Raw genomic sequence first — 23,867 nt, forward strand, 5'->3', positions numbered from 1 at the left:
ATAGCATCAGGTAGTCAAAATGCCACCTCTTCAATGCCTTTACATGACAAGCAGTTCAAAACTGCTATCAGCTTATCTGCTATGCTAGATGAATTTCTTGCAAAGAATAGAATAGAATTAGAATAAGAATTAGAAAAGGAATAGAGTTAGAGTTAGAATAGAATAGAATATGGAAGGGACCTTAGAGATCTCCAGATCCCTGCTCAAGCAGAACCTATAATATTCAGTGTCATGGTGATACCATGGCCATATAGCACGGGTGCCAAACTCGCCACGTCACGTGATGTGTCACGACATATTACGGCTCTTTTTGCATTGCCAGCATTGGGGTGGGCAGGGTTTCGGCATGGTGAGACTGGCCCATGGGCCAGCAGTTTGACACCACTGCATAGGAACCGATTTCCAAAATACTGGTTTTAGAGGCCCGGTGAGTCCCAAGACATATCTTGCAAAGCATGAGAACGAGTTGCCTGTAGCGGCCCAGCACCAATGCAAAATAGCCATGGAAGGCAGTTAGCAAAGGAAGAGAATGAGGTGTGGCCACAGTTGTCTTCTAGTCCGTTACAATAGTGTGATTATTTCCTCTGCTTCAGGACTGGAATATCAGCAGCGAGATGTTCCTGTCTTTGCCTCCGAGACGTTAATTTTTAACCCAGCAGCTCACCCAGTCAGACAGGCTTGCTTTACCTACTGAAATTGCTTTTCCTGCTACCATTAAGTTGCAATAAAGAGCCCTATTCCTGAGGGCATCTGGCCACACTAATGAGGCGTGAAATCAGGAGAATCCAGGATACTTAACAAATAGGCATACAACGGTGGCCAACCACTATGTTTCAAGCAGAATTTAATTGGCATATTTTCACTTCCAGGACATGTAGCATCTCAGGATAGGCAGAGCAACCCTTGGCAGTTCCGAGGGAAAAGCCAGAATGCTGTGATTTCCAACTGGCTTTTCCAAGCTTTGAAAGCTTCTGAACCACCCTAATGTTAGATAGAGCCCGCCTAGTTAAGCTGCTCCACTTAGGAGTTGCAATCCAATTCCTTATTTAAGAAGAAGTGGGGTTATTCTTCCTCGCTTTTGCCCCTTAATTTCATGTCTCAGGTTGACATCCAGCTGTACGGCCAGGTCTAGGGGGGGAAAAAAGGGAGGGCACACTGACAGCTTCCCATTGAACCTCAAGAAAGGCCAGGCTGGGAAATGAAGCGCCCTTCTCTCTCCCGAGGGGGGGGAGTCTCTTGCCCTGCCGGCCCTTGACGCCCTTCTGGCTTTTGCAACATCAGCTGGAGGGGGCGATGCAAAGGGAATACTCCCTAGTGCAGGGGTCTTCAAACTTGGCCCTTTTATGACTTGTGGACTTCAACTCCCAGAATTCCTCAGCCAGCAAAGCTTGAGTTGAAGTCCACGAGGGCCCGACTCTCGCGGCAGATGACTTTCCAGAGCAGGGGTCTTCAAACTTGGCCCTTTTATGACTTGTGGACTTCAACTCCCAGAATTCCTCAGCCAGCAAAGCTGGCTGAGGAATTCTGGGAGTTGAAGTCCACAAGTCATAAAAGGGCCAAGTTTGAAGACCCCTGCACTAGTGGGTGCACCTGCCCAGGCATCAAAAGCCCAGGAGGCAGCTGACGTGATTTTTTTAAAAAAGAAAAAGAAAAAAAGGAGAAAGACAGATGAAGCTAGAGCTCCCTCAGGTGGCGATAATGGGAATTTCACGTTCTCGTGGGAAGGGCGGGAAGAGGGGCGGGAGGTTAAAAAAAAAAAAGCAGGACTGTCGAAACGCAGCAAGGCGGGAGGGAGAGTTCGCGCAGAAGCTACGGTCTCATCACCCACCACCAGTCGCCACCGTCTCCCTGCGCTAGCGTGGGAAGGATCTCAGAAAATAGTCCTCGGCCGGCCTCCCTGGCCTGAAGCACGCCGAGCCGAGCCGTTTGGACGACCCTGCTGGATGGAGCGCCCCCTGGGGATAACTCGAGGGCTTCGCGGAGAAAGTTTGCTTGAAATCCAAACGCAAGAAAAAAGCAAAACGTCTCTGAACGGCGCCCAGGGCTTTCTCCAGCGAGATCAGGCATCTCTGGCAAGAGTTCGGGGCCAGCTTTTCAAGTCAAAAAGGTTGTGATGGAAGAGCGAAATGCAGCCTTTTCCGTCGCAATCACGCGAGCCCCATTTTAGGTCCCATTTTGACCCCCCCCCCGCCGCCGCCATCACTGCAGAACATCACTAATAGGAGATCGGAGAAAGTCTCCGCCCACCGCCCGTTCGCCTTCACTTAAGAGAGAAAGACCGGTGGGCCCCACAACAGACACACCACGCGATTAAAAAAATCCTTTAGATTTACAACAATGACCAGCGTTAAAAACGGATTCGGGAGCCATTCCATAGACCCCCGTCGGGAACATTTTCAAGTTGATTTATTTTTTTTAATCCCATTTCTCTATGACAGGAACTCTAGAACTAACTACCGATAATTAAAAATAGAAATTCTGTAAACGTTTCAGCCTGAGCCTTTCAAATCCTGCAGTTTTGAAACGATAGAAATTTTCGTATTTCAATATTCTTCTCCAACCATTTCTTTTGTCTTGTTTGTTTAAATATACGTACAAGTAGCTGGTAAGCAGATAGAATAGCATCTTTATACAGCCAGGGTGCTTGTATGAAAACTCTGTATTTTATTACGCATTTTAGAGACTTGGAAGTCTACCCATACACCACATTTGTTATTGTGGGGGTCCTTGGAGTTTGGATGTTTTCTTGAAGATGTTTTATTACCTAACTGCATAACATCATTGCAGACTGATATTACCTAGATTGATAATGAAATATCTGCCGACAAGCACTAAAAACTTCACAGTGCAGCCCTGAGCTATAGATATTCTCTTTCATTGGAAATTTAAGTTATTGCTGAGCAGATCTCCTTCATCATGTGCTAACCAGGAATATGGATTATTGATTTCCGGCTGCTATTCTGCTGGTAGACAGGAAACTGATCTATAGTAACATTGTTAGGAAGGGCAATTAAATCTGCAGTGAATTGTTACAGCTGGAAACACTGGGAAAAAGTTGAGGTTGAAAGTTACCAATCATAAAATGAGCTGAGGAATAGGGCTGATCTTTTAAGTGCAGCACATTTAGTCTTTCTGGTCTGACTGCAGAAAGGCTGAAGACTGGTGGAAACTTAGCTGGAGTGGAGGTGGCTGAGATTTTCTGATCTCTTTTTGTTTATGGGAAGAGAATTAAGAAGGTTAGGTTGAAACAATGTAACTTGGGGGCCCTTTGTGGCCCATAACCTCTGCTCTGAAGTAAAAAAAAATCAACCCAAAGAAAATGGGGTGAGATTTTAAGGGTGTTTATGTATCTACAAGGTTTAAGAAACCATTTTTTGCCCTTAAAATTTGTAAAATTGAAAAGGAAAAAAAGTCGATCTTGAAAGTTTCAAATACTATCACAAAATGCTCAATTCTGACATCCAGGTTTCTAAGCCCTTAAATTGCCAACCAAGTCTGCTTAGCAACAAACAAACCCACAGATGTTCATTCAGGGTTGGCTTCATAAAATTTTATGGAAGCTTACATTAGAACAAAGCTTCCATTTGTAATCCCCCCCACCTTTAATACAAATGTTTTAATACCAGGTGGATTTTTTACATTATAGATCATGGAACTGTCCATGAAATCATACCCTAAATATATGTATGTAGGGCATTTCAGGAAAAAATGGAATAAAGGAAGAGTACACTACAATTTCATTTTTTTTGGGGGGGGTAATTTTAAAATGCATTGCAATTGCAATAAATAGACAGATTGCATAGGATACTGCAAGCTGCTCACTTAATTTCAGCTTAGTATGTTAGGTAAACCCAGTCCACTAAATCAGTTTATAGTTCAGTGTATTGTAAGCTGAAATATTTGGGTTAAACACCAGTAAGCACGCATGTTGTACAAACCTAGCTTAAAGTGCTTAGTTTTCTGGGAAAGCATCCCCATGAATTAAATATTATTTTCAAGTAAAAATAAAAATGATTAACTCATCAATCAAAGCACCTTGAAGGCGAATGAAAATTAGGCTTTGAAAAGTTACTGATATGGGCTCTTATAAAAAGTGGAGACAGTGTGTGCGCCATCTGAAGAACAGCATTCCCACCTTGTGGGAAGGATTACACCTCGTCCCGAGACGATGCATCCATCGCTCGTCGAAACAGAGAGAAAAATAAACTGCGTTTTCATACTCGGATGCAAATGGACGCCCGCTTTGTGGGCTTTAAAAACACACCGCTTTTCTGCGTATAAGAGAAATGCGCGGATGTTAAAGAGATCGGAACCCTCAACGATCGATCAGTCGGCTGAAATGATGCCTGCCCGTCCTTAGACGACGAGAGATGGAATCACTGCAAACCGGAGAAGAACAAAGACGGTCGCCGTAGCGCCCATGAGAGGGTGCTGTCGATCGCGGAAACAGGCCCTTTTAAGGCGGACGGAGCAAAGGCTCGAAGGCTTTGCGAGAGCAGGCTCTATATAGGGCCGAGGGAGGCGACGACAGTTCCTCTCCAGGCTGCGCCGCGCTCTCTGTCGGAAGGTCACGCCGTGCTCCAGGCTCGTCTCCCGCCGTCGACCAAAGTAAGCGCGGCCTCTTCCTCCTCCTCCTCCACCACCACCACCTAGAAACGGAACGTCGAATATTCTCTACGCTTTACAAAATGGAAGCGTGCCGGAAACGTAACCCCCCCACCCCGCGGGCTGCCTCGTTCGCTGCCTCCGGCGCAGTGAGGAACCGACCGGGAGGCCGGTGCCCGGGGCCACGTGCTCCCGGGCGCCAGAATTACGAGCGGAGCGCCTCGGGCGGCGGCTCCTAACGGCGCCCGGTCTCAGCTGGCGGGGCTGGCTCTCGCCTAGGTCAGGGGTAGGCAACCTTGGCTCTTTTATGACTCATGGACTTCAACTCCCAGAATTCCTGAGCCAGCTGCGCTGGCTCAGGAATTCTGGGAGTTGAAGTCCATGAGTCATAAAAGAGCCGAGGTTGCCTACCCCCTGGCCTTAGGTCACCGGCATGGCCGCCGGTTCGTGTGGATGCACGCGCGGCCGCGGTTGGGCCTAGTCAGGCGGGCCAGCCTGCCGTGCTGGTGCGCGGAACCCCGGATTAGCGTCCGCTCACCGGCACGGTTGACGATTATCCGCCTCCTCGCGAGCAGGGAGAAATCTGTGCCTCGAGTCGGCGTTTGCCAAAGGGCGGCTTTTAATTCCCGTTCCTCGCGAGCTGTAAAAAGGTTGACCTCCAGCCTTACTTAATCGATGCCTGCTCGAAAATGCCCGAAACCCCGATCTAGATTTTCATTATTTAATTTCATTTAATTTTCATGTTATTTATTTTATTTTTTTTAGCCTGCCGCCTTCGGCTGGTGTCGTTGCTATTTTCGGTAATAGCCGTGGAGAGATTTCAGCGGGATTAGAATTAGGAAGTCAAAAGAACAAAGGGGGGAAAAAACGGAGGTTGGATCTCCGGTCGCCTTGCCAAAAAAAAAACAAACCCAACGAATTGTGGTGCTGCTTCCTTTTGGAGCTTTGCTCTCTTTAAAAGGCGAAATAATCCTGCCTATAAATAATCCTTGTTCGAGGGTGGGGGGGGGAGGGGAATTTAGGGTGAAGGATGACAATGTGTTGGAAGTCAGTCAATCTAAATCTAGATTTAAGCTGGGCTGGTGTAAGGGAATGTGTGGCTGACCTTGGGGAAAGAGTGGAAGAGATGCTGCTTAGGAAACAATCAGACAAAAAGGGGCAGGAACACACATACACACCCCACATCCCCCCCCCCAGTTTAATGGTCACGCAAAGAAATTTAGGAAAGATTGTCCTAGGTCGGGTAGGCAACCTTGGCTCTTTTAGGACTTGTGGACTTCAACTCCCAGAATTCCTGATTCTACTCCCAGAATTCTGGGAGTTGAAGTCCATGAGTCGTAAAACAGCCAAGGTTGCCTACCCCCCCCCTAGGATCAAGCAATTAAAAAGCAGCTGTGGGAAGCTTGTGCTTTCAAACTTGCAGATTATGCTAACGTGGCTTTACAATAAAATGGAATTAAATCCCCTTGCCTGTCTTGATTTACCTGGGAGGGCTGGCAGCTCGTCTGGAACAGCTGAACTTCAGGTTTCTGGTATGTTCTGGTTTTGTAAAGATGTTGTAACAGAGCTAAAAGTTCTTCTATAGCACCATGCTCGTTGCTAAAAGTAATTTTCTAGGGCCCTGGAGGAGATGGGAGAATAACTAGGGTTATGTTTTGTGCTGGAGAGGGCTATTGCCACTTATTAGTAAGAGTCATTTATAGAGAGAGAGGAAGAGGAAGGCATGCTTGTTTGCCGTCTGCATGCACATTGTTATTTTCAGTAACCTGTGGCTTGGTTGGTTCAGCTTGGGCTGAAATAACAAGCCTATCTTAGGTCTCAGCCCTCCATCTTTAAAGAGGGGCAATGCTAGAGGTCTGCCTTGCAAAGTGGTTGGCTATTACAAACCACAATATAAGATGCAACTTTGAATGTTGTGTAAAGAGATGTGAGTATTAGAAAGGGTGTGAACACTTGTTTTCCAGATGCCTGAAGAAATCCAGCATGGTGAAGAGGAGGTGGAAACCTTTGCCTTCCAGGCAGAGATTGCCCAGCTAATGTCCCTGATCATCAATACTTTCTACTCCAACAAGGAAATCTTCATGCGGGAGATAATTTCCAATGCCTCTGATGTGAGTATACAGACTTGGAGCTGGGGCAGAGGAAAAGTAGAAGACGAGTGTAGGGAAATTGTTAATACTTGGGAGTGGATTGAGTAAAACTAACATTTAAATTGCATCTCCTTGTAGTCCTTTGCCCTGATGTCTCAAGGGATAGGAGGTAAATCCAACCCATGCAGAAGACACCAGCTTGGGGGGAAAATATGACATATTATCTGGACAACAACGTAATATGAAACCCAACTATAATAGCACACTATGGTGTTTTTCTGATTATTGGACTTCAAAACGGTGTTTTAAATATGATCAGAGAAATTGGTTAAAGAACATTATTTCAGATTTAAGAAATAACTAGCTCTTTAAGGCATGTTCTATTTAAATACTAGCCCAATAAGGCATTGGTGAAGAAGTAACATGTAAACAAATGATAGATTTGCTAAGGAAGGGCTCAGGGTTCTGGTCCTCAGCTGGGCTCAGCTTAATGACCAAGGAAGCCAGTAGGTTAGTAATTTTGCATGGCTACTTCGTAGCCTTGTATTTTTTTCCTAAAAGATAAGTACGCTATATGTTTTTGCTTTGATAATACTAGAAAAGAGAGCTTAACGGTAGGTACAATAATTGCAAAAATTGCTCAGTGTGTTATTTTTAATAACAGGAAATTGAGCTCTGATGTTCTATCCTTTGTAATATAAAGGCATAAGGAAGCATGGTGACCTTAGTATAATGAAAGAGAAACCAGTTGTGTTGCTAAATGTCTGCCACTGGGCATAAAATCAAATCTAAGTAGATCACACAAACTGTCCATCTGTCTCTGTGTTCTGTTCCTATTAGTAGCCAGCCACACGTGAGAATCCCACAAGGCTGTTACAATTTTATTCCTCCGTGATTATCTCAGGTTCTATAACTTCAGGATCAGTGCCCCATCTGTTCTCTGAAAGTCTGGAATGTAGTTCCTAGAATGCTTCAAAAGCTTGCTATGGAATTGCAGTGTTGACTATATTAAATGCAGGGAGAGCAGTAATACTAATAATCCTATTTTAATTGAATCGGCATAATTTTACCTTGGCTATTTTCATTAAATCAACATAATTTTACCTTGACTATCTATTCTAGCCCTCCCTATTGTTTGAAATATGGTTTCAGTTTTCAATGCCTCCTTAAGTAACACCAGCTGCCTGCAATTAGTGCAGGTTCGCATCCCACCAGGCTCAAGGTTGACTCAGCCTTCCATCCTTCCGAGGTAGGTAAAATGAGGACCCAGATTGTTGGGGGCAATTAAGCTGACTTTGTAATAATGCCGCTTGGGGTGTGTGTGAAAGCCCTAATAAGCAGGCATATACATAGAATGAAGGCTTCTGCTAAGCTTGTAAGCCGCCCTGAGTCTTCGGAGAAGGGCGGGATATAAATGGAATTAAAATAAAATAAAATAAATGTAAAATCAAGCCCATTAGGGCCATATTATCTAAGACTTACCTCTCTCTTTCTCATTTATGGTTTGCAGGTAGCTGTGAATCAGTTGCCCTCTCTGCCATGTTCTGTAAATATGAACATGACTTTAATGAGTGATAATTAGTGGTGAACCCTAGTGAATTCCTTTAAGCCAAGATCATCACTTCATTTTATGGTTGCAGATTTCACAGTTTCATGTCCTTGCATGTTCTTTGTTTGACATTTACTTAGTCCCTCTAATTCATTGTATGGTATGAGAGGAGGGTGAGGCATTTGCCATGTCTGATTTTTTTTTTATTCAAAGATATATTTTTAAAGCAAAATATATCTTTAAACCATTTTGATTAAATTATGAACTAAATTATGAACTAAACTAAACTAATGCTCATTAAATTATGAGCTAATAAAGCAGAGCTAAATTACGATCATACATTCAGTGACCGAGTGCCACTGAATTCAAAGGGATGCCCTTCTGAATGGCTATTACAATTGTATTAAGAAATATGTCTTTTTCTCACCGCTAAGTTTCTCTAGAGTAAGTATATGAATCCTTGTGCTGTTCACGGGAGACATATGCTTTGGAATAGGGTTTGTTTTTCTATCCTTTTAAGGTTTAAAGCTGAAATCTTGTTTCTTGAATTTCCTTTCTTTAAAATTAGAGGTAACATCCTTGAATGATAGTTAAAGTTTCACATAACATACATTTTATAACCTAGGCTTTGGACAAGATCCGCTATGAGAGTCTAACAGATCCCTCAAAACTGGAAAGTGGCAAAGAGCTGAAAATAGATATCATCCCCAATCCTCATGACCGTACCATTACACTGGTGGACACTGGCATTGGGATGACAAAGGCAGATCTTGTCAACAATCTGGGCACCATTGCCAAGTCTGGTACAAAAGCCTTCATGGAAGCATTGCAGGTGAGTGGTTTCAATCCAGACTTTTGGTAATGCTTAGGGCCTTCACAGTGTGATCATTTTGTCATAAATATGTATATCCTCAAAATTGGTAATCACCTGAATTTCTTCATTGGTGGATTATGTATAGGATATAGTGTACTATATGCTATAATATGGCACATTATAAACTGTGGTGTAGTATTATTTATCCCTATTATTATCTTCCTTGCTCTCCCATTTTATTGGGAGGATGATGATGATGATGATTCTGTACATGCAGTGCCTCTGTACCGGAGACAAATTCTTTTGTGTGTCTAATCCCACTTGGTCAAATAAAGTTCAGTTCAATTCCACTGACTGTAGAAAGGCATTTGCTAAAAGAGGCAAAATTGTCAAGAATAAGAATATTTCAGAGCTTCGTGTCTAAAGGGTAGTGGCAAAACTAGCAGGGGCATCAAAATAGGAGTCTGAGTAATTAACAAAAAAGAGACTAAAAGTTCACATTTAGCATGCGAAATTGATTTGGTGAAGCTAATTCATTTTAAGCAAAATAGCACTATGGACATGATTTATGCTACAGGAAAAGGGTTGTTGGATCCCTTTGACTGTTTGAGATACTGCTTGGCTTGTCTGTATTTTAAAACCCTATCAAAACATTTCCAGGACAAGAAATTTGCTTTAAAAGTAAATAAGCAAGGCATGGCTTTGCCTTCAGGCCTGAGGATCTAGGGGTGACGTGGAGTTTGTGAAATAATTATGGGAGTGTCAGCCACCCAGAGTCAGATATGCAAGGTGGGTGGCTATGCAAATTGAATAAAATCAAACATTACAGGATATGGAATCCTATGTCCAAGGTGTGTTTTCACACTATTGGCATAGAATGTAGAATTCTCAAAACGTATGTCAGAGTTATATCCAATTCTTACTTGGAAATGCCAAATTTAGCATAAGATGTAGCTGAACTGAATTTCCTATGATAAAACATGCTTTTGTGGCTATGTCAAAACCTGTGTTTGTACTCTAGTGTGGTATATAGGTTACCGTTGCCTTTTGTAAACGTTGACATCTCTTTCTCTAGGCTGGTGCAGACATCTCCATGATTGGGCAGTTTGGTGTGGGGTTTTACTCTGCTTACCTTGTGGCTGAGAAAGTTGTGGTCATCACCAAGCACAATGATGATGAGCAATATGCTTGGGAATCATCTGCAGGAGGCTCCTTCACTGTTCGGGTTGATCATGGTATGTTGTGATCTTTGCTTTTGGAAAACATTTGCCACCTAAAAAGTGATAGGAGAGGAGGGAGAAAGAGGTTGAACCAGGGTTTTCAGTTGCTTTGAAGTAGCAGGAAGATTATGACAGCCCTGGTCATGACTAAGGGACATTGCTGCAGCATTCATTCTGGTTCCAGGACCCCTGAGTAACAGTGATGGGATGGTCAACGTGGGATATTTTTTATATTTTCAAAAATGGATTGGTCTACATTTTTATTGTCCTTAAGTCAAGCTCAATGCATAAAGTAATATTCATGATTCCATATCACTTACTAGATTAAATAGGTGTACCTGAAATGAAGCTACAGTTTTTTATTGTAGCTTATTAGATATGATGCATTACACAGTGACTTACTATTAACATTGTGGGACATACCTCTAACTGAAATCTTCATGTGCCACTTCATTGGGTACCTTTATTCCTCGTTTTTCATTTTCATTTCCATTGTTAATTACTTTTTTTCCCCTTAGGCAATATTGTGCTTTTCAAGAGGATTTCTTTTAGAATACAGACTACCGTAGTTTCCGGCGTATAAGACGACTTTTTAACCCATGAAAATCTTCTCAAAAGTCAGGGGTCGTCTTATACGTCTTATATGCCAGGTGCTGAAACTTTAGGGACAGGGCTGGCTGGAAAACCTGGAGCGGATCTTCCATTTAGTCTGCGCAGGGAAAGCGGGACCAATTGGAGTAGAAGCTGCAGTCTGTGATTTTTTACAGGCTGGGGTCTGGGCTTCTTTCCTTCTAAAGTTGAAGAGCAGCTGTAGGCAGGTGGGGAATGCAAGAGCAACTTGAAAGGCAGGTGGGGAATGCCATAGCCAGAGCAGCTGCTTAGCTCTAAGGACACATTTGACTCAGGAACTGGGCGGGCTGGCTGAAAAACCTGGAGCGGATCTCCCATTTGGTCTTTTTTTTTTAATCCCATTTATATCCCGCCCTTCTCCGAAGACTCAGGGCGGCTTACAATTTAAAGCACAAATCAATGTGCTTAGCAATAGCCTTCATTCTATGTATATGCCTGCTTATTAGAGCTTTCACACTCCCCCCCCCCACAAGCAGCATTATTACAAAGTCAGCTTATTGCTCCCAACAATCTGAGTCCTCATTTTACCTACCTCGGAAGGATGGAAGGCTGAGTCAACCTTGAGCCTGGTGGGATGAGAACCTGCACTAATTGCAGTCAGAAGGGTGAGGGGTGACATGATAGCAGTGATCCAATATCTCAGGGGCTGCCACAAAGAGGGAGCCAAGCTATTCTCCAAAGCACCTGAAAGCAGGACAAGAAGCAATGGATGGAAACTAGTCAAGGAGAGAAGCAACCTAGAACTAAGGAGAAACTTACTGACAGTTAGAACAATTAACCAGTGGAACAACCTGCCTCCAGAAGTGGTGAATGCTCCAACACTGGAAGTTTTTAAGAAGAGACTGGACAGCCATTTGTCTGAAATGGTATAGGGTTTCCTGCCTTAGCAGGGGGTTAGACTAGATGACCTCCAAGGTCCCTTCCAACATTATTATTATTATTATTATTATTATTATTATTATTATTATTATTATTATTATTATTATTAAGTTTAATCCACTTGCACTGTTTTATGTTTACATGTTTGATGACAAACAGCCTTATGTTTATAAGTGACAGTTTTCCTACTAAGTACCTGCATGTCATAAGCATTTGAATTAAAATTACCATATTAAAATCAAATCTGATGTTTTTTAATTTTTATTTGGTGTGCGTTAGAAGAGGGGTAGTCTTATACAGCGAGTATAGCCCAAACCCTATAATTTAACAGGAAATGTAGGGGGTCGTCTTATACGCCCAGTCGTCTTATACGCCGGAAAATACGGTATATTTCTAGAAAATAATAGTTTGTATTTTGTGCATTTGGCAGGGATAGACCTTTGGGGCAAGTAAATAATGCAGTTTTGATCCAATTGGTGAGATTTTGTATGTGCAGCGCAAGTATCAGAGACAATAACTACTTCAGATCACTATAGCTTTATTTTCAAAAACTCTGGAACAAAGTTGCCCTTATGTTTATCCAAGCTTAATATTCCGGGTTAGGTAAAATAGCCTGAAAGAGCCAATTTGGCTATTTAGCATATAAGAACAATTTGAATACTGCATTCAAAAGGATGCAGATCTATTTTTATTTATCATTCTGATTTGAATATATGACTAATGCTGAAATGATTGGTGATGTTCTGTCTTTAGAATATTATAGTGGGAATAACTGAGTTGTCTATAAAAACAACTTCCTAGAGTGAAAAAGAAAACTGCTTTGTAGGATTCATACGTATGGAATTTTACATGTGTGCACATTCACTTAAAAATATTTCCAGTTACAAAACCTGGGAACTTATTTATTTTTCTTTTTTTAAAAAAGTAATCAACACTATTCAAGTTTTATTCTGTCCTCTCGAAATTACCGTGTACAATTCTGGCAATACCCTGACATTTCTCCTGTATTTGTTGGAAATTGTAATGTTGGCTTTTGATAGAAACACTTCCATTTTTAAGTTCCAGCCTGGATTGTTCAGTTTATATTCAGAATAAATAGCACAGTTCAGTGCAGTATCTGATCCTGTAAAATGGCTCTCTCTACCTCTTCTAGGTGAACCCATTGGCCGAGGCACCAAAGTGATCTTGTACCTAAAGGAGGATCAGACAGAGTATCTGGAGGAACGCCGTATCAAGGAAGTTGTGAAGAAGCACTCACAGTTCATCGGATACCCCATCACCCTCTATGTATGTATTGGAGAGCAACAGGTCTGATAGTAAATATCCTTGCTGCTTTTAGCTCTTTGCTCTAGCCAATTTCGCATCCATGCTGCTGAAGAGTACTTCCTGATCACTCCCAAGCTTGAGGGTCTCTTTTTTTTCCTGTGCTAGCATTCAGGTTTCGCCACATTCCCAAAATAGGCTTTGAAAGTAAGTCATTGTAAGAAGAACATTGAGTAATCTTGGGGAGGGTGATCAGAGCGGTGAAAGGTCTTTCAAACAAGTTTTTTGAAAACTGCTTGGGTTCAGTGGCAAAAAAGGGCAAAAGAAAAGTGTGCTACTTCATGAAATTACAGACGAGTATTATGTTCAAGGGCTCAAAAGCATTTCTCCGCTTTGAATCCGAAGTTGCACTCTTACTTAACGCACATGCACACTTCAAAACCTGCGGCATAAATCCTCAAAGAAGTGTTAGAAAGTGTTGGAAAACAAGCTTGAAGCCCTAAGGAAAGGATGTGTGTCTCTTCCTGCTTGCAGAAGACTTGATGCAAGGGATGCTACGTCTTGTTTCCCATTTAACATGCCCCTCTCTTACTTATTCAGCAGACCTTAATAACGCCTCTCCTTGTCCTTGTAGCTGGAAAAGGAGCGTGACAAGGAGATCAGTGACGATGAGGCGGAAGAGGAAGAGGAGAAGAAAGCTGAGAAGGAGGTGGAAGAAGAAGCCCCCAAAGATGAAGAGAAGCCCAAGATTGAGGATGTGGGTTCGGATGAGGAGGAGGAGGAAAGTGGCAAGAGCAAAAAGAAGACCAAGAAGATCAAAGAGAAGTACATTGATCAGGAGGAGCTGAACAAGACCAAGCCCATCTGGACCCGCAACCCTGATGACATCACGCAGGAGGAATATGGCGAGTTCTACAAGAGCCTCACTAATGACTGGGAAGACCACTTGGCGGTCAAGGTGAGTGACTCGGGTGATGGGAGTCGAACTGTTTCTGAATGTCTCTTTGAGCAGGAGGTCTCTCCCTGTTGTGATTCAGGGTCAGCCTGTGGGTTCAGCAGTTGGGTCGGACGACTCAGGGGAGGAGGGGGGTGTTGAAGAGCTTGCTGAGGGGGTTGGAGAGCTTGCTGATGAGAGCCCTCAGCCAGGCCCCTCCCACTTGGTCACCACGGAGACCCAGCTGTGTGAGCCTGACAGCGTGGATGAAGATGACCCACAGCTGGCCCTGTTCAAGGACGCCCGACGCAGGAGGCAGTCAATCAGGAGTAAATAGAGGAAGGCAATGGGGCACCTCGGAAGGAGGCAGAGAGAAGCCACGCCCTGAACTGTATAAAAGGGGAATGTGTGGGAGGGCTGGTTTGCTGAAGGCAACCGCTTGAATAGCTCCTGTTTCATGGTTCGTGTCTTGTTTTGCTCTGTTTTATGTTAATAAATTTGGCAGGCTTAGTTCCAGCCTCTTGCCTTCTTGTAAAGGGGTTGTCCCTGCCTTTTCTGCAGGGCCGGTAGCAGGCTGGTACAGAACACTCCCAGTCAGCAGAGAGATGTCCAAATGGCAGCTGTTGGGCTTCTTTAGAACTGGCTGTGCTTAAGGTTACTGTTTATAGCTGTCTGGTAGAGCCCTGGAACTTGACACGTGGTCTTGTTTGTTACAGAATATCTTCCACAATTTTCCATTTTTTGCAGCTCTCGGAGATAACACAACTTTCAGCTTCTCTTTTGTTCCATCTGCTTTCTCTTGCTGTTGCAGCTGAGAGAATATTTCAAGGTGTTCCTAACTGTTCCGTGCTGAGAGTGTTAAAGGCAGCTCACCCTGTGAAGGAAAAAATTTTGTTTTTCCCCTCAGTGCTTCTTCCGTTAATACCTGGCATGAAAAATAAACAGTAAATGTAAGACCCTGCCTTGAAATTGGGTGAACGGAAACAGTGGGAACTGCAGCACCAGTACATTATTCTCCCTCGTGTCAGTTTTTCCGTAATGTGATATTTAGTATAGTGCTTCAAGTCGAGAGTCGTGGGCGGAGGAGAGAATGAGACTTCCTTTCTCTTTTACTGGCTTTTTTACCCTGTTAAGGTCAAATTTAGAAGATAATATTGAAAATGAGATCTTGTCTCTGGTGGTTGCTTCCCATATCAGAGCAAGATTCTGCCGTCTTCTGGCCTTCGGGAAGAGTTGGAAGTGGGCAAGAAGAGCTTCTGATATTAAGGATGGAGGCTGCTCTCCTGCTTCCATATTTTTAAGCAGATGAGAAGAAATCCTGACTTTTCTGCTGGCGCACAAGGATATATTTTTTTTCTGACCCACATTTGTGTCAGAACTCATAATTTCTTTTCAGGAGATTTTGCCACGAATGTCTTTCCAGCTTAGGGCCCAGGCCAGAATGCAGCAGTTGAAGTAATTTCTCAGTGCCCAATTAACAGCTGGACTGAGAGAGCTGCGCTGGTTGCCATTTAGCTTTGGGTAATTCAAGGTTCTGGTTCTTTAAAACCCTACATGGCTCCGGACCTGCATTATCTGTGGAATTATTTTCTCCCACATTTCTGCCATCTGCAAGATCTGGGAAGGGCACCCTTCAAGTCTCTTCATATTGCCCTAATTTGGGGCTGCAAGGGCATGCCGTTTCTAGTGGTGCCCTTCTCTCTTTTGGAAGAGTCCACAGCCCGAGGTTAAGTCGGCGGCGGCCCTGCTGGCATCCAGGAAAAAGCTGCCAAGAAGCGGCTGTTCTAGAAAGCCTTTGGCAAATGATGGTGGCAGTTGTCATAATTGCGTTGCCTCTAGTGTGTTGATGGATAGGACAGTCTGCCGTTGTTAGTGGTAATGAGTTTTTGCTGTGTTGCCTTTGTTCTCTGTGTTTTAGTTTTGTGTTATTAGTCAGCAGTTGAATAGTAAGTATTACATCATTTTGGAACTGCAGCAAATACATTGCAGAGAGGGAAGAAAAAATGTTCTTTTAAGGGCCAGGGATGGGGTGTTTCTAAGTGGATGTCAGTCAATTGGAAGTCAAGTCAGGTGCTCACAGGTGCTCGTCTGTTCTTCCCAATCTTCCCAGCATTTCTCTGTGGAGGGGCAGTTGGAATTCCGGGCGCTCCTCTTCATCCCCCGTCGGGCCCCATTTGACCTTTTTGAGAACAAGAAGAAAAAGAACAACATCAAACTCTATGTCAGGAGGGTCTTTATCATGGACAGCTGTGACGAACTCATCCCAGAATACTTGAGTAAGTCCTGAAGCCTTCCTGCATTTTTCAGCTAGAATGACAAGTTGTTTAATTAGCCTTTGGCTGGCTCATCTGCATTAACAATCACCCTTTTCCCCACATCATCCATACGTAATTCAGTCACCCACTAATCCAATCAGAACACTTTTAGTAACAGACAATGACAGTGATCAGGCTCTAAATCAATATCTTGGGAATACTCAACTTATGACCACAACTGAGCTCAAACTTTCTGTTGCTATGCGAGATGGCTATTAAGTGACCATTTTTCACACTTAACGACTGTTGTAGCATCCCCATGGTAGGCGATCAAAATTCAGACACTTGGCAATTGACTCACAATTTGTGACGGTTGCAGTGTCTCGGGGACATGCGGTTACCTTTTGTGGTACCTTCTGGCAAGCAAAGCCAGTGGAGAAACCAAATTCACTTAACAAACGTGTTACTAACTTAAACAACTGCAGTGATTCCCATAACAACTATGGCAAGAAAGGTTGTAAAATGGGGCAAAACTAAAACAGAAATTTTGGGCTCAGTTATGGCTGTAAGTCATAACCTGTGCTGTGCAAGATTGGTGGAGTTATAGTAGGCCATGTTCGACCTGTGGGATCATCTTTGCCCTGTAGCCGAGGCCATTTTACCTAATAGTGATAGTTCATCCAAAGACTGGGTTTAGCAATGCCAGTGTTCTGGATCGAACCTCGTTGTGCTAGTGATTTAATTCCTTGTTAAGACACTTGCACTGGTCTGTTTAAGCAAATTTAGTCACAATTAACGGCCCTTTCCAGACAGTGAACTCATAAAGCACCTGGTTCATCTGAAATACCTTTATTTTGCATGTAGAAGAAGATTACAGCAGAGAAGGTGTGGTCAGGTGAAGTCTGGACGGTACTTTAAGGTCAAAAGACAGTAACAGGATTACTGTCCGCATGGCTTGTGTTCAGATGTTACAATGGAGGATGGAACACAAGGGAACAAGGAGAAGGGGGAAGTCCAACCCAGAAGGGGTGGATCCTAGTACAGCATCATGAGCAGGATAGGAAATACATCACAAAGGGGAAAGGTGCTGGTAGACCCAATTAACATATTATAATTTCCCAAAACAGCCACGTGGTGGCAGCACAGCCAGTGTCCTGCTATTGAACTGCAGTCCCGTCTTTTGCCAGCCCAGTGTTCTCTATGTTGTATCATGTTTTCTTCTGATAGAACTGACAAGAGCTGATTAGTTGAAGGGAAACAAAAAGATTGGCTTCCTTTGCACATTCCTGTTTATCCACTATTCCTTCCAAAAATTTGAAGCATGTATCCCTGAATTCCTTTTGTTTAAAAACGTGTTTGGTTGGATGGTGTAGATGAATTATCTGGCCTAACCTCTTTCCTAGTATCCAACTCGGCGCAACAAATAGCATGAATAGCTTTGCCCTACCGGAGAAAGGAAGAGATGTTGGTGTATTCGGGATGTTTTAAATTTCCATCAATCTTGGTCAGCTTGGCCAATGCAAAGGGACTGGGAGTTATTTAGAACAATTGGAATGCATTGCATGGCTTCCTCTGTAGGGATATGGGAAATGTTTTGGGAAGAAATAGGTGCAGGTGATCCAAACAAGAGAATGAAACCTGACAATAAATCCAGGTAGAACAGAGTGAAATTCCTTTGTAAATTTCTATAGCGCATCATTGTTGGATGGGAAAGAGTTCGTCACTTCAATGCATAAATTCAATCAGACATGAAATATGAACAAAATGCACTTTAGGAGAAGAAAGGATAAATATGCATGGTATTTATACACATTTGTTTTTCATCAAATCACTGTAGGAGTTTAAAAACCGTTCATCAGTCTGTTCTTATCCAGATTACATCACCGCCGCAGCTGTTTCCCCACCCCCCTGATTTTGTTTATTTCTCTTACAAACACAGATTTTATTCGAGGTGTAGTAGATTCTGAAGATCTGCCCTTGAACATCTCTCGTGAAATGTTACAGCAAAGCAAGATTCTCAAAGTGATTCGCAAGAACATTGTCAAGAAATGTCTTGAACTTTTTGCAGAGCTGGCTGAAGACAAAGAGAATTATAAAAAATTCTATGAGGCCTTTTCTAAAAATCTGAAGGTGAGAGTTCTGCCCCATCCATTTGGCAGCACAGCGATTCAAACTTATTTTTTTAGTTTGTTTCCTAACTTAACTATTTATTGAGCTATGCTATCTGTGAAATCAGTACTGCACAGCTAAGCTATTTAAGGTAGGTATAATTGGTTTTTTTAAAAAAATCCTTCTGTTACATAAAAAGAAAAGGATTTATAATCGTTTCCAGCTACCGTTTTTGGTTCATTTCTGTATTTAAATGAAAATTTTGATCATATGTACGGGGTCAGGATTTGTCCTTTTAGTTTAGATTGCCCAGTTGCAATAGAGGTGGAGAGTCTGTATAAACCCTGATATATAAATAAATAAAAACTCATGTCACCTTCAGCTGGGCATCCATGAAGATTCTGCCAACAGGAAACGTCTCTCGGAGCTCTTGCGCTATCACACTTCTCATTCTGGAGATGAGATGAACTCCCTAACGGAGTACGTGTCCCGGATGAAGGAGAACCAGAAGAACATTTATTACATCACAGGTGAGTGACAGTTCATTGGCCCAGAGTCTAGGGGTAGGCAACTTTGGCTCTTTTATGACTCGTGGACCTCAACTCCCAGAATTCCTGAGCCAGCCAGCCATGGCTGGGCTCAGGAATTCTGGGAGTTGAAGTCCACGAGTCATAAAAGAGCCAAGGTTGCCTACCCCTTGGCCCAGACTGAACATACGTCAGGAATGCTGTTTGCCCTGAACAGTCATCTTCTTGGCCTTGATCTTAGCTTCAAGACTTAAATTGAATTTTTTTTCTAGGTTCTTGGGAAGCCTGTAATACCATCTGTACTGCCTTTCTAGATCTTATGAAGTGGTGTGGGATGGCTGGGCTCATTCTCTAAACTTCAGGATTGCAAAGACCTGACCTGAAAATCTCTAAGCAGTTTTTAATTTAAATGTTTCAGGGAAGTAGAAGGCCTTTGAGAAAGGCTTGTGAATATTCATATTTTCATCCTGCTACAAATTCTATGTGCCACATTCAAGTTTCAAAACCACCTACTTTTTCAATGCTTTGTTAAAAATGGTGACTCACTGCCAGAATCTCCTTGAATTATGTTATGGTAATACGTACAGATGAAAATCTGCAAAAATTAACACACATAATAGAAAATGAAATTTGCATTCCCAAAGCCTGGAGGTTTCTGCAGTTGGTTTATTTTGTGCTGAAATAACTGGCTTCACACAGTTTTAACAGTGGATATAAACTCTTTTTTTAGTGCATTGCTTAAAGTTACAAAAGCCTTTTACACTTTTAAAGCACCCAGTTTTATTACGAGTTATTGATTCTTTGGGTATTTTAAATAAATACTGCAGAAATATAAATAGTAAAATAGAAAATAAGTAAATGAAAGAAGGAAAAGTGGCATTGCTTCCTGGTACCACCAGGTTTGGAAAAGCGAAAGGATTTGGGGCTTTTTAATAACCAGCGTATTGAGAGAATCAACACATATTGGAATACATTTGAAGATTAGGATAATTAAAAGTATATACTTTGAATCGTTGCCCATTCTCAGTTTTCCAGTAACTCTGGTAACTTGGAACTGTACTTTTACCAAATTTAAGGGCTCTTGCTTGAGACAATAGTTTCGCTAACTAGATAGATGACTAATTACAAGTAAATTTTTTAAATCTTGGAATCCTGAGCCATCAACAAAGGGTCTTTCAGCGAGAACAAGGGCAAGGTCACTTACAGCGTGGCCCTTTATGGGAGTTAATATCTAAAAGGCAACTGTGCTGTGATATTATTGGAGGTCCAAGCGTGTAACTGGAGATTTACCACTCCCACCTCTCTGGCACTGCAGGGGAGAGCAAAGAGCAAGTGGCCAACTCTGCCTTTGTGGAACGTGTGAGGAAGCGTGGTTTTGAGGTGGTATACATGACGGAGCCCATTGATGAGTATAGTGTTCAACAACTGAAGGAGTTTGATGGAAAGACATTAGTATCAGTCACCAAGGAAGGCCTGGAACTGCCAGAAGATGAAGATGAAAAGAAAAAGATGGAAGAGAACAAATCCAAATTTGAGAATCTTTGCAAATTAATGAAAGAAATCCTGGAGAAGAAGGTGGAAAAGGTGAGATTCTTATGTTGTTGTCGCCCCTTAACACTGTCGATGTCATTATGGCTGTTGGGAGCATACCTGTGGCCCCCATCATACATTGTTGTGAAGTGCCATGACTACATTTGGCTTATCTTTCTAGGTGACAGTTTCAAACCGGCTAGTCTCTTCCCCCTGTTGTATTGTCACCAGCACCTATGGCTGGACAGCCAACATGGAACGTATCATGAAGGCCCAGGCTTTACGGGATAACTCTACTATGGGCTACATGATGGCCAAGAAGCATCTGGAGATAAATCCTGATCACCCCATTGTAGAGACTTTACGTCAAAAGGCTGAGGCAGATAAAAATGACAAGGCTGTCAAGGATCTAGTGGTACTTCTCTTTGAGACCGCATTACTTTCTTCGGGTTTCTCTTTGGAGGATCCACAGACCCACTCTAACCGAATCTATAGAATGATCAAGCTGGGATTAGGTGAGTTGCTAAAATCTTATCAGGAATTTGATACTTTTATTACCTAAAGAGGGAAAACTTGACAAGTGACTGCTTCACAATATTAGTCTTTTGCCCTGATGTTTTCACCTGGGATGAAAACATCAGGGCAAAATACTAGTGGAAATTTGGCAATATAAACAGTGGATATTTGGGCTCCGCAAAAACATAACTTTTTGATTTGGGTAAGAGTATTCCTGGAAATCTTCCCATAAATTTGTATTAAACCTTTTAACAAGAAGAAATTTGTCTTGAGAGGGTAAAGAAAACTACACGGGGTGCTTCACATAACACTGCAGTCTCGTCACATTGGCTGGCTATGGGTAAAGACATGAAGCACTGCTTGAAATCAGATACCAAGCTGTGAAGCACCAAAAAATAGCCATGATGCAAACAGGAAGTTTGAAAGACCAGTTGCTCACACACTCAGTGAGTGCTCTGCCTCAGATTCATTACATGTGCACATACATTGCTCTGCATAAAAAAAAACACTTACCTACAATGTGGAGAATACATTTGCCCGCCTTCATGCTTAAATTGTAGAATAAACTCTGAGGCTAAATGCGATTTACTTACCGCCCTTAACATTTGTTATAACCATAAAGATATTCACAGTGGGCTTTAGAATTTTAGTATATTTGTAAACCTTTAGTCATACTAAGGTCATGGATGGGTAGCACTATCAGCCAAGGATTAAAAAATAGTTTGGCTTTACTGAATACTTTCCCCCTAGGAATTGATGAAGAAGAAGTTGCTGTTGAAGAATCCACTTCTACTGTATCTGAAGAGATCCCTCCCCTGGAAGGAGACGAGGATGCGTCACGCATGGAGGAGGTGGATTAAAGAGGAGGAGCTGATCTTCCCTCTTTCCTGCCTCTCCCCCCCCTTGTTCCCTGTGCCATCACCTTGCTCAGGAAGCCAGGCAGTGCTAACTGCACCCTCAAGATGGTCTGTGTCTTTTCTAAATGGTAACTAATGTGGCAGGCAGCCTCCCACATTTATTTGGTCTGTCTGCTTGTTCAAACATGCTGCTTTAGGGGGGGAAGGTTTTTGCTCTCCTGTCCATGAAGATTTTGTTCTAGTTTTAGCTTGACCTCCAAACATCCATCCCATGGTAGCTGAAGTAAACACCCGGAGAATGTCCTTCCCACTAATATAGCAGTGAGACTCCTACCCACCCACCCCCAATCTCTCGCTGCTCTTTGTTGTCTTGAGAAAGCAGGGACTTACAATTTGTTCACTGGTATTTGGTTTTGTTCTACTGGAATTAAAATAAAAGAATATGGTTTACAATGAAACGAGGTGGTTGATATCATTATTATGGTTGGTCACATAATAAAGCCAGATATTTAGACTGGGTTTGGCATTGTTATCAAGTAACCAGGAGTAGCAGATGTTTGATGGTGTTAAAGGTATTGTTGCAGGATGTAAACTGTTCCAAATAAAGATGCCTTTTGCATTTGATTGATGGTGATTTGTTAAAGCTGATGGTGTTCCAAGTGGTGCTCCAGATGCTTTGATTTCACCCAAGACATCTTATTACTATTGGTACAATCTTTGCTTTCTTTTGCCACAGTCATGCTGCTTCTATTTGCAGGTCTTTGTCTTGTTATGATTTTCTCCAGTTCTTTCTCATCTATTCTGCTGTCTCCAGGTCAGCGTCCACAATTATCACACCAATGTCCACTATCAAGACTTTTGGGTCTTTCCTTATCAACAGTTGTTAAGTCTTGGGTGTTATGTGGCAGATGCTTCTCTGCTTGAATTCTAAAGCCCCAGAGCACTGTAGCTTCTTCATTTTCTATTACTTCTATTTTGTGGTCCCACCAGTTCTTCCTTGCAGGAAAATGGTATTTCTTGCAGACATTCCGATGCAGCAGTATTGCTGCTTTGGCATGCCATTGTTTATAGCTAGCTAGGGGGTGCACTATTTCTTCAGCTTCCTTGCAGAGGCAGCATAAATGTCTTCTTAATTCTGCTGTTGCATGCATTTGTTCTTAAGGCTTGGTTTTATGAAGCCAGAATTAGCCCGTCTCCTTCAATGTTACTGCTTTTAGCCATTACCAGGTCTTTTTATCTGCTTTGCCTGCTATTTTTTAATATATTGGCCATTTTTTAATATATTGGCCTATTGTTCATCTGGTCTTTCTTCTAAGCCAGTTCGGTTTCTTTGGTATTCAGTCGGCCTTCATGGTATACTAGCTTCAATGCATCTTCTTCACTGTACTTCAAATTTTCTTCCAAGCACTATTTTCTTCTTCAATCATCTGGTGTACTTGCAACAGTCCATCTCCAATTATTTTCTTTGGCAAGTAGAATCTTAACATCACTGCATGGATGAAGGGCATAATTTATTGTCATTATTTTTCTTGTCTTCCTATTCAGGGCTTTTAGTTCTGCTTGTGTCCTGTTTACTATTCCAGCTGTTGTTGTTGTCTAATGACTGGAATTGTCCAGGTGATAATTGCCTTGATGTTATTTCATCCTGTGAGTTTGGATGAACTCACTTCTAACCTTCTTGACTTCAGTATGTTTAATGTTTGTCAGCAGCTGTATTTTGCATGTTATACTGTAGAATACTCATTTGATCAGATATTTGTAGTGGTCTTCACTCATATTCTTAATGTTATTTTATTTCCAAAAGGCATCTTGATTCTTCAGTTTTCACTGTGTGGGTAATCTACAATTAAATTCATAGTCTAAGGCAGATGAAGACTTAAGAATTATTAAGATGGGGACCTAAAAATATAAATAATTCCAAGCAGAATAGGGTGGGGTTATTTTTGTAAAATTAGGATATTCAGGTCCAATAAATTCAACCTGCTCATTTTCTAAAATTTTCTCAATTTGATGGCCCCAGTGGTTTATATTACGTTCAGATCCAAAACTCTGGCAATATTCCTGATGATTTTGGCAATTTGGTCATGAT

General features: G+C 42.3%; 1 protein-coding gene across 1 annotated transcript; it reads left to right on the forward strand.

The window, feature by feature from the left end:
- Nucleotides 1–4,454: 4,454 nt before the first annotated feature.
- HSP90AB1 (heat shock protein 90 alpha family class B member 1) lies at nucleotides 4,455–22,236 on the forward strand. Its single transcript, XM_081342150.1, has 12 exons — nucleotides 4,455–4,608; nucleotides 6,570–6,716; nucleotides 8,870–9,076; nucleotides 10,134–10,293; nucleotides 12,941–13,074; nucleotides 13,685–14,008; nucleotides 16,095–16,260; nucleotides 18,179–18,369; nucleotides 18,731–18,878; nucleotides 20,191–20,459; nucleotides 20,587–20,920; nucleotides 21,672–22,236. Exons 2-12 carry the CDS (start codon nucleotides 6,570–6,572, stop codon nucleotides 21,779–21,781), a joined length of 2,190 nt encoding a protein of 729 aa, XP_081198276.1. The 5' UTR covers nucleotides 4,455–4,608; the 3' UTR covers nucleotides 21,782–22,236.
- Nucleotides 22,237–23,867: the final 1,631 nt, after the last annotated feature.

This window comes from Vipera berus (genome assembly GCF_964194415.1).
Source record: "Vipera berus genome assembly, chromosome: 1".
NCBI lineage: Eukaryota > Metazoa > Chordata > Lepidosauria > Squamata > Viperidae > Vipera > Vipera berus.

Bases quoted from the DNA above. Each gene is read 5' to 3' on its own strand.
- HSP90AB1 (XM_081342150.1), top strand. From the start codon at position 6,570: ATGCCTGAAGAAATCCAGCATGGTGAAGAGGAGGTGGAAACCTTTGCC. The intron at 9,077-10,133 runs GTGAGTGGTTTC...CTCTTTCTCTAG, and splicing joins CCTTCATGGAAGCATTGCAG to GCTGGTGCAGACATCTCCAT. The intron at 20,921-21,671 runs GTGAGTTGCTAA...CTTTCCCCCTAG, and splicing joins AATGATCAAGCTGGGATTAG to GAATTGATGAAGAAGAAGTT.